The sequence below is a fragment of the Chelmon rostratus genome, chromosome 11 (genome assembly GCF_017976325.1).
Source record: "Chelmon rostratus isolate fCheRos1 chromosome 11, fCheRos1.pri, whole genome shotgun sequence".
Classification (NCBI taxonomy): domain Eukaryota; kingdom Metazoa; phylum Chordata; class Actinopteri; order Chaetodontiformes; family Chaetodontidae; genus Chelmon; species Chelmon rostratus.
This window is the reverse complement of record NC_055668.1, coordinates 14182090-14196010: the sequence shown is the minus strand read 5'-3', so window position 1 is coordinate 14196010 and position 13921 is coordinate 14182090. Positions and strand designations below refer to the sequence as shown.

General features: G+C 42.1%; 1 protein-coding gene across 3 annotated transcripts in view; it reads left to right on the top strand.

The window, feature by feature from the left end:
* The first annotated feature begins 353 nt into the window (after window positions 1–353).
* Window positions 354–13921, top strand: part of tp53bp2a (tumor protein p53 binding protein, 2a) — a 29254-nt gene continuing 15686 nt past the window's right edge. For 2 of the 3 annotated variants that reach the window (XM_041947176.1, XM_041947173.1), the window contains exons 1-4: window positions 354–422; window positions 725–881; window positions 11812–11959; window positions 13024–13137. In XM_041947176.1, coding sequence (XP_041803110.1) covers window positions 855–881; window positions 11812–11959; window positions 13024–13137 — 289 coding nt within the window. In that variant the 5' untranslated portion in view covers window positions 354–422; window positions 725–854. Of the gene's footprint in view, window positions 449–724; window positions 882–11811; window positions 11960–13023; window positions 13138–13921 lie in introns of all 3 variants that reach the window. The other variant, XM_041947174.1, reaches the window with a different exon arrangement.

Here is a 13921-nt window from a genome sequence, read left to right as displayed (position 1 = left end):
GATAAAACTGCTTGCCATAACTCCACCCACTTCGTTTATAGATTTCAGCTCCTCAAATACGAACAGAGTGAGACCTCCCGTTCCTCCAATTCAACTCAGGTCGCTCCCTACTTTTAATGTCATCTTAATTTGCTGCCAGGGATCGTATTGTTCCGTTGAGAACATTACATGTTGTGAATGATGTCTACCTAGAGTGGACTTTAATGGAAATTATCTTTTATTTCCTATAAGTGGGTGCAGTTTCTTGTTGACACCGGACAAGTCTAGCCGGTGGGGGTGTTTTGTGTTTCCAAACGAGGCGGAGCTTGAATTCCAAAGTGGACTGAGTTTCCTCCCGGTACGTCACTCTGGGATAGGCTGCGAGCTATCGAGCTACGCTGTCAGTCAACGGGATTTCGGGCTGGTTACCTACGCGTCCTAGGGTGAGCAAAAACCAAGAAAATCTCAAGTAATTCCCGCATAGATTTATAAATTGCTTTATGTGTGATTTTCTAGTAAAACGTGGCTGTTTTTCGTAACGTCTGTTCCTCGCGCTCACAGCGAGCCGTTTCAAAGTTGTAGGCGATGCTCACACAACTACAACGGAAACTTTTGTCGTGAAGGCCTTGTTATTTGTTGCAACAGGTCCGCGACACGGCGTACAGTTCACATACATTTGTGTATTTTAATCCTAAAAAATGTGGTTGAGTTTGTGAAATAATGACGTGCTGTGTTTTTAATGCAGACCGGGACCCCCGAGCAGGAGAAAGTAGCCTTGCCCATCGCGGGTTTAGGCTCAAGGATTAAAGTGATCGCCAGTCCCACAGCTTTCGTCGAAACTGCCAGTGGGGATTCATGCTGTGTCGGTTAGCTAAATGCGGTACGAAGCTAAAATGATGCCGGTGAGTTCATGTTTTATTCACTCAGCTACAAGTTTCAGCCTTGTGCTGTTGTGTAATATTTCTGTTTTCGACATTATATCACCGCACCGACCCCTGCAATGTTGTCGCTGAGTCTTACCTGGACATTTAAATTGACGTGGCAAGTTGATGCGGTTGCTTCTTTGTGGCAGCACTATGGCAGCACAGGCTCCTGTTGTGAAGTTTATTATCTGTGACAGCTGTGTGCGTGTGTTCGATCGCTGCATGTGCTTATAAGTTAGGTCGTTTATGTGCTTTCAAGGGATATTTCTCTGCGCATACGCGACTCAACTAGACAAAGTCCCCCCTGCGTCAAAAAATCTTGTTATATCTCAATGTCGTGTTTAGGGACGGTTGACATTTACATGAGAAAATAGTCATTAACTGTAGATGCATTTATTAATTCAATCAGCCATACGCTATCTTAGTATATACACATCCATCCTGCTCAGAACACACAGCAAGCAGAGGGCACCTGCCAAGTCTGGCTGGCACTGTGTTAAACTCAGCTCTGGACATCTGCCATGTCATCATCATCATCATCATCATCATCATCAGAAGTCCATGGCTTTTGCTGCAGTACAAGGCTCTATGTCTCAGCACTTCTTCGAGACGTGCAGAACAGGCAGCAGGACAGTAGTCTGCATGCATGAGCTCAATATGGAGCGTTAACGTTCCCAACAACATGATATAGTTTTTGAATAATGCAGTTTTACTCCTCTGTTGTGACTTCGTCCGCCTGCTCGTAAAAGGAGCAAAGTTCAAAAAAAGCGATGGCTGGATTTGTAACTCACCTTTAAGCCTTTAGCTCAGCTAAATTTCTGATGTTTACATGAGAGTGTCATGGCAAATAGGGTTTCGACTAACAAATATCTTCATGATTAATCTGTCTGTAATTTGTTTTTTCGATGAATCACTAATTCAATAAAATGTCATAGGACAGTGAAAAGTGCCCTTCACAATTTCCCAGAGCCCATGGTGATGTGTTTACACAGCTTCACAGGACCAAGATAGGACTCATAGATAAAGATAGATAGATATCACAGATATTAAGATTCACTTTTCAGTGATACTTAACAGAGAAAATCAGCAAATCCTCACATTTTAGAACCTGGAACCAGCGATTGTTTGGCATTTGGGCTTGGTAATTGCCTTAAGTGATTAATCTGTTATCAAAATAGTTGCTTATTAAACTGATCATTTCGAAAGTAGTGCCTTTTCAGCATCAGTTGCCAGGATGTTTCAAGATTCAAGATTCAAGATTCTTTATTGTCATTGAGCACCCCCATGTTAGAAACAGATAATAAGAAAGATTAGAAAGAATAAAATTAAAATAACGACAATAAAATAAACCAACGTGCAATAAAAATATTCGTAAATGCAATTAAAAATATACCAGAATGAAAATATACTAAGGCAATAAAATATACTAAACAATAAACAATAAAATATGCCAGTGTTGAGGTTATAGGGTAAAGGACAGTCACTATCAGATTGTGAATACTGTAATATTCAGTGTTTTTGGCTCAGCTTCTCCAGTTAATTCTGATTCGCGTACCATCGCATACCATTAGCCTACGCTTAGTCTACACTGATGTTTGCAACAAAATCCAGTGTAATCTTGTGTTGAAATACACTCCAGCTCTGCTAATGTTACCCTTCACTGCTCAGACCTGTGCTTCCAGTAAAACAGCTTGATCAGTGAATTAATCATCTTAGCTCTGGAGACAGAGTGGATGGCTTCTGTCTGGTGCATGACCTCAGTCTGCTACTCACACATAGTCATTTGTTATCACCATGCTCTGTTCTCGTGGACACCAGTGTAAATTGTCAACCTTGCATGCTTTCATGTAAAATTTCTTTCTTGATAGACCACACAAGACCTTGGTAACCACCCCCTTCATCCCAATTCTGTCACTCCAGAATATACCAAGATATATGTTTTTGGTGTGTTTCAATGAGATACAGACTCTGGCGTTCGCCTGATAAACACAAAATGGCCACTATAGAGTCATGTCTGATACGAGGTATTGTCTTAGAAATTGCACCCGTAGCCCATGACCCTGCTTGTACAGGCGAGGGGCTCCGGAGTAGTGACAATGTAGTGTCGTAATTGCTGCCTGGAATTGTAAATAGGGGGTCACTGTTTCGTGAACACAATGAGCAGTAGGGACTCTTTAACAGTGTGTTGTGGAGAGCACATTGTGTGTTCCTGCGCTGTGGCAGCACCCTGATAAGGGATGCTTGCCCTTTATTGAACCATAGCACAGTATCTCAGATTTACCCCTCATTTACCGTTATCGCTACTTAAACCAGCCTTTGTTCTTCAGACGCGTATTAATGCCACATTTCGGTTTGCATTCTCCGCTGGTTTATTAACCCATGTTTCATTTTGGTGTACTTAATGTCAGGATAAATTGTTTTCAATAAACCACTCTGGCAATATAAAAGAATAGAAACCAAGCTACAAACAGAATATATTAACACAAATCACTGCATGAGTTTCTGCATGATGTTGGATTTCAAATGTTGCAGGCACAAATCTCCTATCGCTTCCTCATTCCTCTCCCATGACACGCTTTGCTTGCTGTGTAGATTTTCAAGTAGATAAACTTTTTTTGTGCCGGGCCTGCATTATTTAGTTTTGTTTTCTTTGACCACACACATTTGTACCATGTCTCAGTTACACCACAACAGATCTCACTGTTGCCAGACTTTGTGGTGGTGTTGTGATGGTGGGAAAATGAGGTGATGCTCTGGCCAGCCTGGTTTTGCTGCGTGTGTCAACAGAAATTCGAGTAGGCTTTCTCTTTGGTCGCTGCAGCTTTGTGTTTTTACTCTGTGGGAGAGTATGTGGTGATTACGTAAGCAGAGGGTCACAACAGTGACAGGCAAGGACGTTCAAGGGTAGTGTTTTGACTTTTATGTGAAGAAGAGTTATGTGGATGGCTGAATTAGATTTTAGGCTTGTAACAAGCAAAGCTGGTTATCTCTGTTCTGTGTTCATAGCAGTAGTACAAGTACAAGGCTGATTTAATTACCAAAGGGTAGAGCGAAGAATATTTATTGTATTGAATGCATACCGTTGCATCTGTGCATCACAATATCAGCATCACGGTAGCCTGGTTTCTGGGAGGAAGCACACCAGAGTCACCTGAGCAATTATTTTTGTTATCCACCTTGGAATATTGATTGACTCTGTAAGGAATCCAGGTGAAAAGTGGAATCACCCATTAAAGTGTTAGAACGCCAGAAAGACCCCCTTTTCAAGCAGCGAGGGCTTTGTGACAGCATTGTGCAAGGCTGAAACACTAGTCTAGCCATGGGGAACAGGGAGGCCGTGGTTCAGAAGTGTACCCAGGGTGGTCTGGGAATCAGTTTTCCAGGTCAACTTGTGGCCCTTTTTCACTATTTAGTCCCAGGAACTGAGATAAAGCAAGAACTAAACTGAGGAACTAAGTCTGGAATCAGAAGTTCCTTTAGTGACATCCTGTTGGCCCTTCTGCTACACCTGAAGAGCCATGAAGATAATGTAAATTAAACCGCTAACAGAAAGCAATAACTTTTTAAAATCAGAATTTATTGCATGTGACGAGTCAAACAGTCCAAATATTGATGCTACAGGAAACCAGAACCTGATATCATGTGAGTAATACTCACTTTTGTCAGGACAGAAACTATTGCCCTGGAATTAAACTTACACCCTGGTTCCTCTGGCCAAATATTGGACAATGTCGCAGAGTCCCAAAAAAGGTTCCAGGAAAAGGGATTTTATACTCTGCCTCCTCCCTCCTGCTTCCCCAAGCTCTCTTTTGCATATGACAGATTAAACACCACAAAGACATCATTCAGTGTGCATTTTTTTAGAATGCCAATTAGGCCTAGTGCATCTGCCACATTTTGAATCACTAGCTCTTGGCATTTAGTTTGCCTCATGAGATAATTATTGATAAAAGATAGTTTTGCATTCAGTAAATTCCTATATGCAGTTTTCATGTACATGAAATGATTTATATAGCACTTTTAGACAGTTTAAGTCACTGTATATTCAATTACTCTGAATGCCTTCAACTGTCAAGAGGGCTTGGAAAAAAAATACATCCTCCCCGTTCTGCTTCATTTTGACTCCCATTTCCGTTATCTCCCAGATGAGCACAAAGTAGGAACTGTCTCATCACGTAGACCAGGAATGTAAGAGTACTGCGAGAGCGCAGATTATGAAGTGATAGGCTAAGTACTGCAGTGCAGACCGAGAGAAGAGGTTATCCTGATCGAAGAGTCACAGCTTGCTGCAGCTTCAGTGTGTTGTAAAAGCTGCTTGTTTTTTTTTTCTAAATGTTGCAGCTGAATGAGGCTTCTGTGCGTTCCGATTCCCTCTGCGTTCTCCTGTTTGTTCCCCCTGACCTTTTCTCCCTCTCCCGCTCATTCACCTAATACGCCATAAAAAAACGAGAGAGAATGAAAGAGAGACGAAGAGGAATAGTGCATAAAGCCATTAGGGAGTTTTCTGCTGCCTCGCCTTTTTGAAGGACTGCTATGCTGGAACTGTGTCAAATTCTTGAAGCCATGGCAGGGAGAACTGAGACGCACACACAGGAAGATGATGCTGCAGTGTCTTACAAACTTGCTGTAATCAGATTCAGAGGTGACTCCCTCAAGAAGACCTAGTTGACTCATTCGCTTACCGCAGCAATATTTGTAATTGAAAGTGGGTAAGACCCCTCAGGCATGGTCAATGATATTCTCCCTGTTATCTTCTGCTTCTGTCACCATGCCTCATGCTGTCCACTTTCCCAGTTGTCCCATTTCTGTCCTAGGAATTATATCAGATGTTGTATGTGCGGTAGTCAGTCCCAGTGTATTATATCAAGCCTGTCTGGCCATATTTGATCTGACTATGTCCATACCCTTCCGAGGTACAGCTCTAGTCAGATCTTCCTTTGCTATGTGAAGATGTATGACACTGTACTAACTTAATTGGTGTTTTGCACAGTATTCGCTTACACACTCAGGTACTGTGCTCTTTCATTTTTGGAGCATGCTGTTGGTTTCTAGAAATTGGTGTGAATGTGAAATTGTTGTTCACTTGTGAATCCAGCACAGCTACCTACTAAAAAATTGACATAAGTCATTAATATTTATGGTTTTAATTTTCAATCTTCTATCAGCAGGAGTTTGTAATCAGGTCTACCTGTAACCATGGTGACACTATAATATGCTTGGGTCTGTCGAAGAGACGATGACAATCTGAAAATGTATTTTATGCTGCTGACTGCAGTACTGATACCTTTTCTCACCTTGCACTCCAGAGTGAAATTTGGAGGGCACACTTTTTTGGGTTTTCTTCCCTCTTTTTCACCTTTATTGGGCAGTGACGAACGCAGACAGGAATCAGGGAGAAGGGAGGGGGTAAGACAGGGGGCAACCACTTGGCTACCTAAGGGCCAGCTTTTCCAATGACTGATTCAAACCACCCCAGGCTTCTTCGCCACCTTCCAGACTTCCTCCAACAATTTCTTGAGTAAAAGTATCTAGTAGAAGAATGTATGTGGATTTCTTTTATTTCGTACTATATTGAATTTACTACATTTGGGTATTTTGAGTCTTATATTAAAAAAGCTATTTTAATTTTTGACATCTACAACTTGAGGCGTGAATTTCACATTTGTTAAATGTTGATATTCTGAATAATAAATCAGTTATTAACATAAGCGTAATATTAGTGTCTTAATAGTATTTTTATTATAATACATAATATTGATATTCTCAAATTTCCCCGGCTGGGGATTAATAAAGTCTTTATCTTATCTTATCTTATCTTATCTTATCTTATACAAACCATAGCTTGTAGGAAAAATAGACAACTCTGCATTATGGACCAAAACAAAGGTACTGTTATTGTAAGAACTGATCTGAGTAGAAGCTGCTTGCTGATTTTACAGGGAACAGCAAATATATTTAATTGGATTTTTTTTTTTTTTTTTTCAACCACCGAGCTAAGATAACAAATTATCTCCAATGTTGCTGTGGGTGTTTTTATTAGTATTGATGTGAATTCCCAGTGACGGGATGGGCTTTCATTTGCTAGTTATCCCGATATTGCAGAGTAATTCAATTACAGTACGATCCCTTGTGATTTGTCTATTCCTGGAATCGGGAAACTGCAGTGGCACACAGTTAACTCGATATGTGACAAATTGCATTTGGACAATGATCTTGAGAGATTAATGCAATAGAAGTGACCCTCGCAAGGAGAGAGTGGATTGTCAAGGTGGGACACAGGGATTGATACTCTACTAGGCCTGTTTGAAGTAACATTGCCAAAGGATCGTTTAACTTGTTTAGAATTTTTCTTTGATAACCATTTCCTGCCAAGTGCTCTGTTTTTGCACTACTCTGTTGCTGTAGTGCACATGTTCGCTGTCTGAAGAATCAGTGGGAGTGCCACACACACACACACACACACATACACACACACACACCATCACAGCATTCCTTCCTGTAATTGGCGGTACACGGTGCAGTGTTGATCTTCAAACTCAAGTCATCTCAGAGTCTTGGTATAAACAACTGGAGAGGCTTGAAAAGCCTGTTCCCCTCAGGGCTGCAATCAGTGGCATCTGCTTCAGGACCCCTCTGGCTTTAATGGGAGGAGGGATCCAAATTACACAGTAAATGGCCAAATCGACATCTTATTGGCTAGAGGTTTTATAGCTGGTATCTTCAGTACTCAGTATATCTGAGAATAGCACTGCACCTCCCTACAGGGACTGCATCTTATTGAACTTTGCACAGAACATAGTCATTGACAAAGCCTGTTTCCATGCAATAACACAGAATAGGTGATATAGTATATCTTAATTTTTTCATTTCTCTCTTAGCCCCTTTAAACAGGGAGGGTCAAGTAGGTGCTGCCAGCTGCAGTCACTCTCTTCCTCTTACATGCATTCTTATTACAGTGTCTTTTGTGTGAAGGTTTGATGTTACGGCCTTTCATCTCCAAGAGTAGCACACACTCCAATCTGTGTTATTGTTTAGAGAAGATGTTCCTAAGCATGTGCCACTGATGCACAAAATTGCGTTTTTTTTGTTTTGTCCAAGTCACTACAATATCTAATTTTAAGGATTTCAAGGACCTTAAACCAGGTACTGTACAATGAAATGTGCTTATTAGAATGAACACCTGCCTTCTCCTGGGTCTTAGTTACTCAGAACGATATTTTCTCCTAAACTTTAGGCATAGTGGCTGTGGCATGGCTGCAGGCTATTGAATTTAAGCTTACTATTGTAATACTGAGCCAGTAGTCTGTTGAAAGGCTATATTTTTATATAGCGGATTAACTTAATCCCTGAGATATAACCCCAGTGACCTAGCCTTATAGCTGCTCTGCTTTGAGAATATCCACAGTGCAGGCTGCAGAGTTAACAACCACATTTCTTTGCACTGACTGTAATTGTCAGTTTGCCATTCTGAGCTGTCACACCAGTTCCAAACCCTGGGAGACATCTTTTACGCATCTGATGCTGTGATGGAATTAGAAATCTATCGCTATAATGGGGAACCACAGCAGCAGAAGCAGCTCGTCCCCTTCTCCTTCCCCCAGGCGATCTCTTTCCCCTGTCTCAGGTTGGAAGGAAGTGCAATTCAGCAGTTGCTTCTGTCATCTACTGTGATAGACAGAAGGCCAAGTGTGGTGCATTTAATCAAATGTAGTCCTATACAGTAGAAATGTGTACTGCCCAGCTCCCTGGTTGTGTAGAGCTACCTGGGTGATGCTTTCTGGTAAGCTCTTGTGCTACTGTTTTGTCTGTTTTGAAATAGGCCTTATTGAGCTGTTTTGTTTTAATTGATGTTGTATCTATGAATATTTAATGAACTCTCAAGTTCTCTGGCTGAGTCAAAAAGGGGGCCAGCACACTCTTCTCACCTGTCTGTCTCAGTAGACCACTTAAGGTAGTCTTTTCCCCCCTTAATCAAGTTAGGCAAGGCTATACAGTACGGCTGGGTATTGTGGAGTGAACCAAATATTATAATCACTACAAGACTTTTTTTTCTGACATTGGTATATTGTATTATCATTTGAAGTCTAGTTTACACACGGTCAGCTAACAATGGAAAGTCAAACTATAATACATTCTCCTGCTGTGTTAATTCAGACAGCAATATTGTGTGTCATCATAGGCTGTGTTCCCAGGCCAATATGAATATGCCAAGATGCATCGACCTGATAAGTTTGAATAATTATGTGTACTTATAGCACATGTGTGCAATATCTTAGCCTATAAGAAATGACCACATGTATTTGATGTAGTAGTAGATGTGGTGGATTTAGATTGTAATAGATGAAGGTCAGCAGCAAAGTGCTAACTCATCGAGATCAGGGCTAGGACTGGATAGTGGTGGCCCTGGATCATTAACTTTAGTGCTGAGGAGAATTGGCTGTCAGTGTAGGTATGGCCATTCCACCCCACTCCCCTCCCCTCTCCACTCCCCTCCCACCAGTGTTCCTGTCTTCTCACTCTCTTTCAACCCTGCTCTCTCCCGACCCCCCGCCCCACGCCCTCGCTCTGTTGTCTCTCTTTCACTCTCCAAATATTAACAGGGTCATTTAAATGTCCTACATTGCTGGGAAGTTGTGATGATGTCAGCTGCTCTGCGCCGATCTCTGAATGGCTTTTCTGCTAACGACAGACTTACATGAAATTGAAACCAGTTCAGGTTTTATTTTAGATACAGGCTCTGGCAGTGTCATTTATTATACTAACTGATTCCAGTTTAGTTCTCAACTACATACCACAAACAGTAAAACTATTCCAATTTCCTGACAGGAAAGAAAAAGTCTTTGGCTTTGTTCTCCAGGGTGGTCTTCCACCACTGAGCTATTAGGAAGTCTGTGGCCAGTGATGGACACAGGGGTACTGTCTGTTTACAGCCTTCTGTACTGTAGATTACTGACAAGGATGACTCATGGCTGATTCACTCCATTGATGGGGATCTTTCATTTACATCCCTATGAAGCAAACCAGTTGAATCAGGTCCTCTGACTCAGACCACTACCCGTTGCTTCTACCTTCACCTCATCACACTGAAAAACAAACCTTCTCTGGTTGTGTGTGTTGCTAAGGGGATTTCAAGAGGAAACGTGTCTCCTGCCCACTCACTCCGTAAGCTTAATTCGAAGAAGAAAAGGGGAATAAAGCCACTTATCTTAAGGCTGTTGTCCTTTTGCTCGGTGCACCCCACAGTTCAAAAGCAACCCAGATACTTTTGTTTCTGCGCCACGGCTGCAGCTGCTCCACTTTCTCGCCCCCCAAACCCTTTGTGCTTGTGACCCCGCTGACCTGATGTTCCCACCATTGCCCCTGTAGGCACTGCCATTCACAGCAGCGTGCTGAGAATAGAAAAACCTACCAGTCTAACCTGGAGGTTTAGGACACAAACAACAGTATTACTCTAACAATTAGACACTTCCAGGTTATTCTAGCTTTCTGGGCTGCTGCTTTTCTACTGCATCACTATTGAAGTCACTGTGTAGACATTACAATGTGCCAAAACCTGGGGCTAAAGCAGAAAGGTTTAATAAGTCCTAGTCATGCCATGTTCTAGGACACCTATATTATAATACTGGTTTCATTGCAGCCTTATCAAAGCTCTCCCTAACGTGTGATCAGAATACAAATGGGAGCATATTCCAGCAAGGAAAGCAAAAGCCTCTTCTTCACATCTCTGAATAATTATACAGAGACACTGTTTTCACTTTCATGGTTACTATCATTGTTTCAGAGTATCAGATAAGCAGAATATAACATTTCACTCCCAGATGTGTATTTTTGAAGTGATTGTCAAGGCTTTAATTTGAATTAGTCATACTTAATTTTATTACATTATAACTATTGTAACTACAAAGATAATAATTTGAGTATTAATTTGAGATTTTTTTAGACGCTTCCAAGTATAATGGTAGTTTTCGTAGTTTCATCTTGAAATGTGACAGGAGTGCCAGCATTTGGGATGCTTGCTGTTAGACAGCTCAATTTTCTGACAGCTTCATTGAGATAGTCCATTTCTTTTTAGATAGTCCTAAACCAGTCTGCACCATCTGTCAGTCACACTCTGACATAGAACAAATCCAGCGTCTCCAGAGTCTGCAGTGGTCTCCTCCTTCAGAGTGCTTGGCAGGAGTATTTAGTGTGTATGTGCACGCATGTGTGTGTGTGTGGATAGAGAGATCTCTCACAGTGGTGACAGCAGTAGTTAGCAGTTAGATGGCATGGGGTGAAATAGAATTCTGGGAGCTGGACTCTGATTTCTCTGTTGACACAGAGGAATGCGGGCTGGGATAAAGATACCGCTGTCTGTTGCCCCTGCACCCCTTTGCATGAACGTGACGGCAATTTAACATGTCGATCTCGTGTCTGAATAAGCACCCTGGTCGCCTTTATGTAAAAGTCACATCAGCAATCTTGGCATAGCCAGATCTCTTTCAACAAGCATAAATTGAATACCATCAGATTAATGTAAATGCTTCAGCAGTACAAGGTGAAGCATGAGAGAGAGAAAATACGCCTCTTGTACTGCCATCTACAATCACTGTAATACCATCAGATCACTGTAAATCCAACAGTGATGCAGCATGAGAAAACACTCTTCCTCCCTACTATCAAAACATTTTGAAATCACCGCTGCGCTTTTCCTTCCTCTTCCCTCTCTCTTACACACCTGGTGCCAAAAATCACACACATGCACAGACACACACACAAACTGAACCATAGGCAAATGAGACACCAATTACATAGAATTATAATGTACACTCTGCTTCCAACTAGGCCCCCAGCATCCTCTATCTTGTGTGGTAATTTAACTTATCTAACTCTTATTTCTCTCTCTCCCTCTCCCTCCTGCTGTCTGCAGATGTTTCTGACAGTATACCTCAGTAACAATGACCAGCATTTTACTGAGGTCCCCGTTACCCCGGAGACACTGTGCCGGGATGTGGTGGAGTTGTGCAAGGAGCCGGGAGAGACGGACTGCCACCTTTCGGAGATGTGGCGTGGATCTGGTGAGTGACGGTGCCAGTCAATCCAGTGTCATCCTTATCCATCTACACACAATGAGGAACGTGAGAGTTTCAGTCACATGCTGTTTTGTTTATGGAATATGGCTATATCCCAGCAGGGACTGGAGTCACTGTGCAGACACTTGTTTGTCTTCTTCCTTTAATTAGAGGGAAATTGCTTTTCTGAAGTCGACCATACAGTAAATGGAGATTAGCTGTGTGGTCAACTGCTTGGTGATTTCTTTTTGAGGGGCTTATCTCTTTTGGCTGTGCAATGCAAATGAAGCAGAGCCCATAATCCCTGTAACAAACACAAGCTCCCAGACATCTCCTACATCTCTCAGGTGGAGGGGGAGGGGGTTGGATTTCATGCCCTTCCCATTTTCCCCATCTCTGAGAGTCATGAGGTATTCAGAATCAGAACTCAAGGAGCCAGGCTTCGTAGCTGTTTCCATGGTGATGCAGCCATAAGAGCAAAGAAAGTGCCAATTATTGTGTTTGAGTACTTCCACAAGTAGTCTGAAAAGAGACTGCTAACTGCTGAAAAGATTGTCTCATTTTGCAGTCATTTCTCACTACAGAATCACTGCTGAGTCTCCTTGAAAACACAGCAGTGGCATTTTACATCAAATTTAGATGTAAAGCTATTAATAACCTGCTTATTAGAGTTGTTACTGCTCTGTTTTGCCGTCGTGCCACTATGATAGATCAGCTTCATTGACCTCTACTTGACTGTAATTTGTCAGTCCATTTGTGTAATGAAATGGTCTTAAGAAGGTTGAAGAAAATGTTTGAGGAATGGCTGATGAGCCCTTTGGCTCAGTACCAGCCAGAATATTTGACAACACAACACAGTTGTTTTCCCTGAGGTCATTGCTCAACTCAGTTCCTCATTATTGTCGATCAGTTAGATGCAGATGGCACTGATAAAATGAACATGGTTGGACAGGATTCACAAAGCAAACAGCACGTGCACTCTTGACCTACATTTTTTAAGTATTGACATTGTGGGTGTGTTTCTTCCTCACACCTGAGCACTGTCACGTGTTTATGTATTCCACTTGCAGAGCGAGCTGTAGGTGACGGGGAGAGGATGTTGGATGTGCTCCAGCGATGGGGACAACACAGGGCAGAGGTGCGCTTCTTTCTTCGTCACAATCGAGCTCCTAGCAGGGAGTCAGGTAAGTGTCCCCCCAGCCGCACACACACGTGAATGTAATGAAACAGAAACAAGGGTTTCTAAGATCACTTTCTCCCATATAAGAGTCATGGTTTTGACGAGGGCTGTGCTCAGAGAAAAGACATTTGTCACTACCCCAATGTTGTGAATCGCAGAGATGCCTGCAGCCTCTAAACATACACACATCCGCCCTGGAGTTAAGCATTCATGAAAGCGAAGTTTACAGTAACAACCTGTTTGAAGCTGAGAATGAACCAGATCACCTTTCCTATTACACTATAGTGGTTTGGAAATGGTACTCTTTAAGACTTTATCCAGGAAAAGGTTTTCTATTAGCCGGCATCAGATCCTTGAACAAGCCTTATTTAGTCATGCTGTTGGAGGCCAGTCTGTCTGCAGGTTGTCCCAGTCACATCGTCATAAGCCTGTTACTTTTCAGTTTTCTTAGGAAGACTGAAAACTGTAGTATTTTGGTCGTACGCTATCCTCTCAGCCCCCAGTTGCGTAACTAAGCCCTTTTACCCCTCACAGCTTGAGTCTGGCCCAGGGATTAGATGGCTGTTTTCCCTTCCTGTTATCTTAGCCTGCTCTTGTTTTCCCACACTGTTAGCTTAGCTCTGCTCAGTCTTTGCAACACTGTTCTGTGTTACCTTTTTCTGTTACGGTATTTATATTTTTTTTATCAAAGACGGGTACATTTCGTCTCCTGTTTCTTGGGTGTTCGTATTATTTGGAAGTGGAAGTATTGTTGTATTCTGTCCTGCCTGCAGCATTCACTTAGTCTT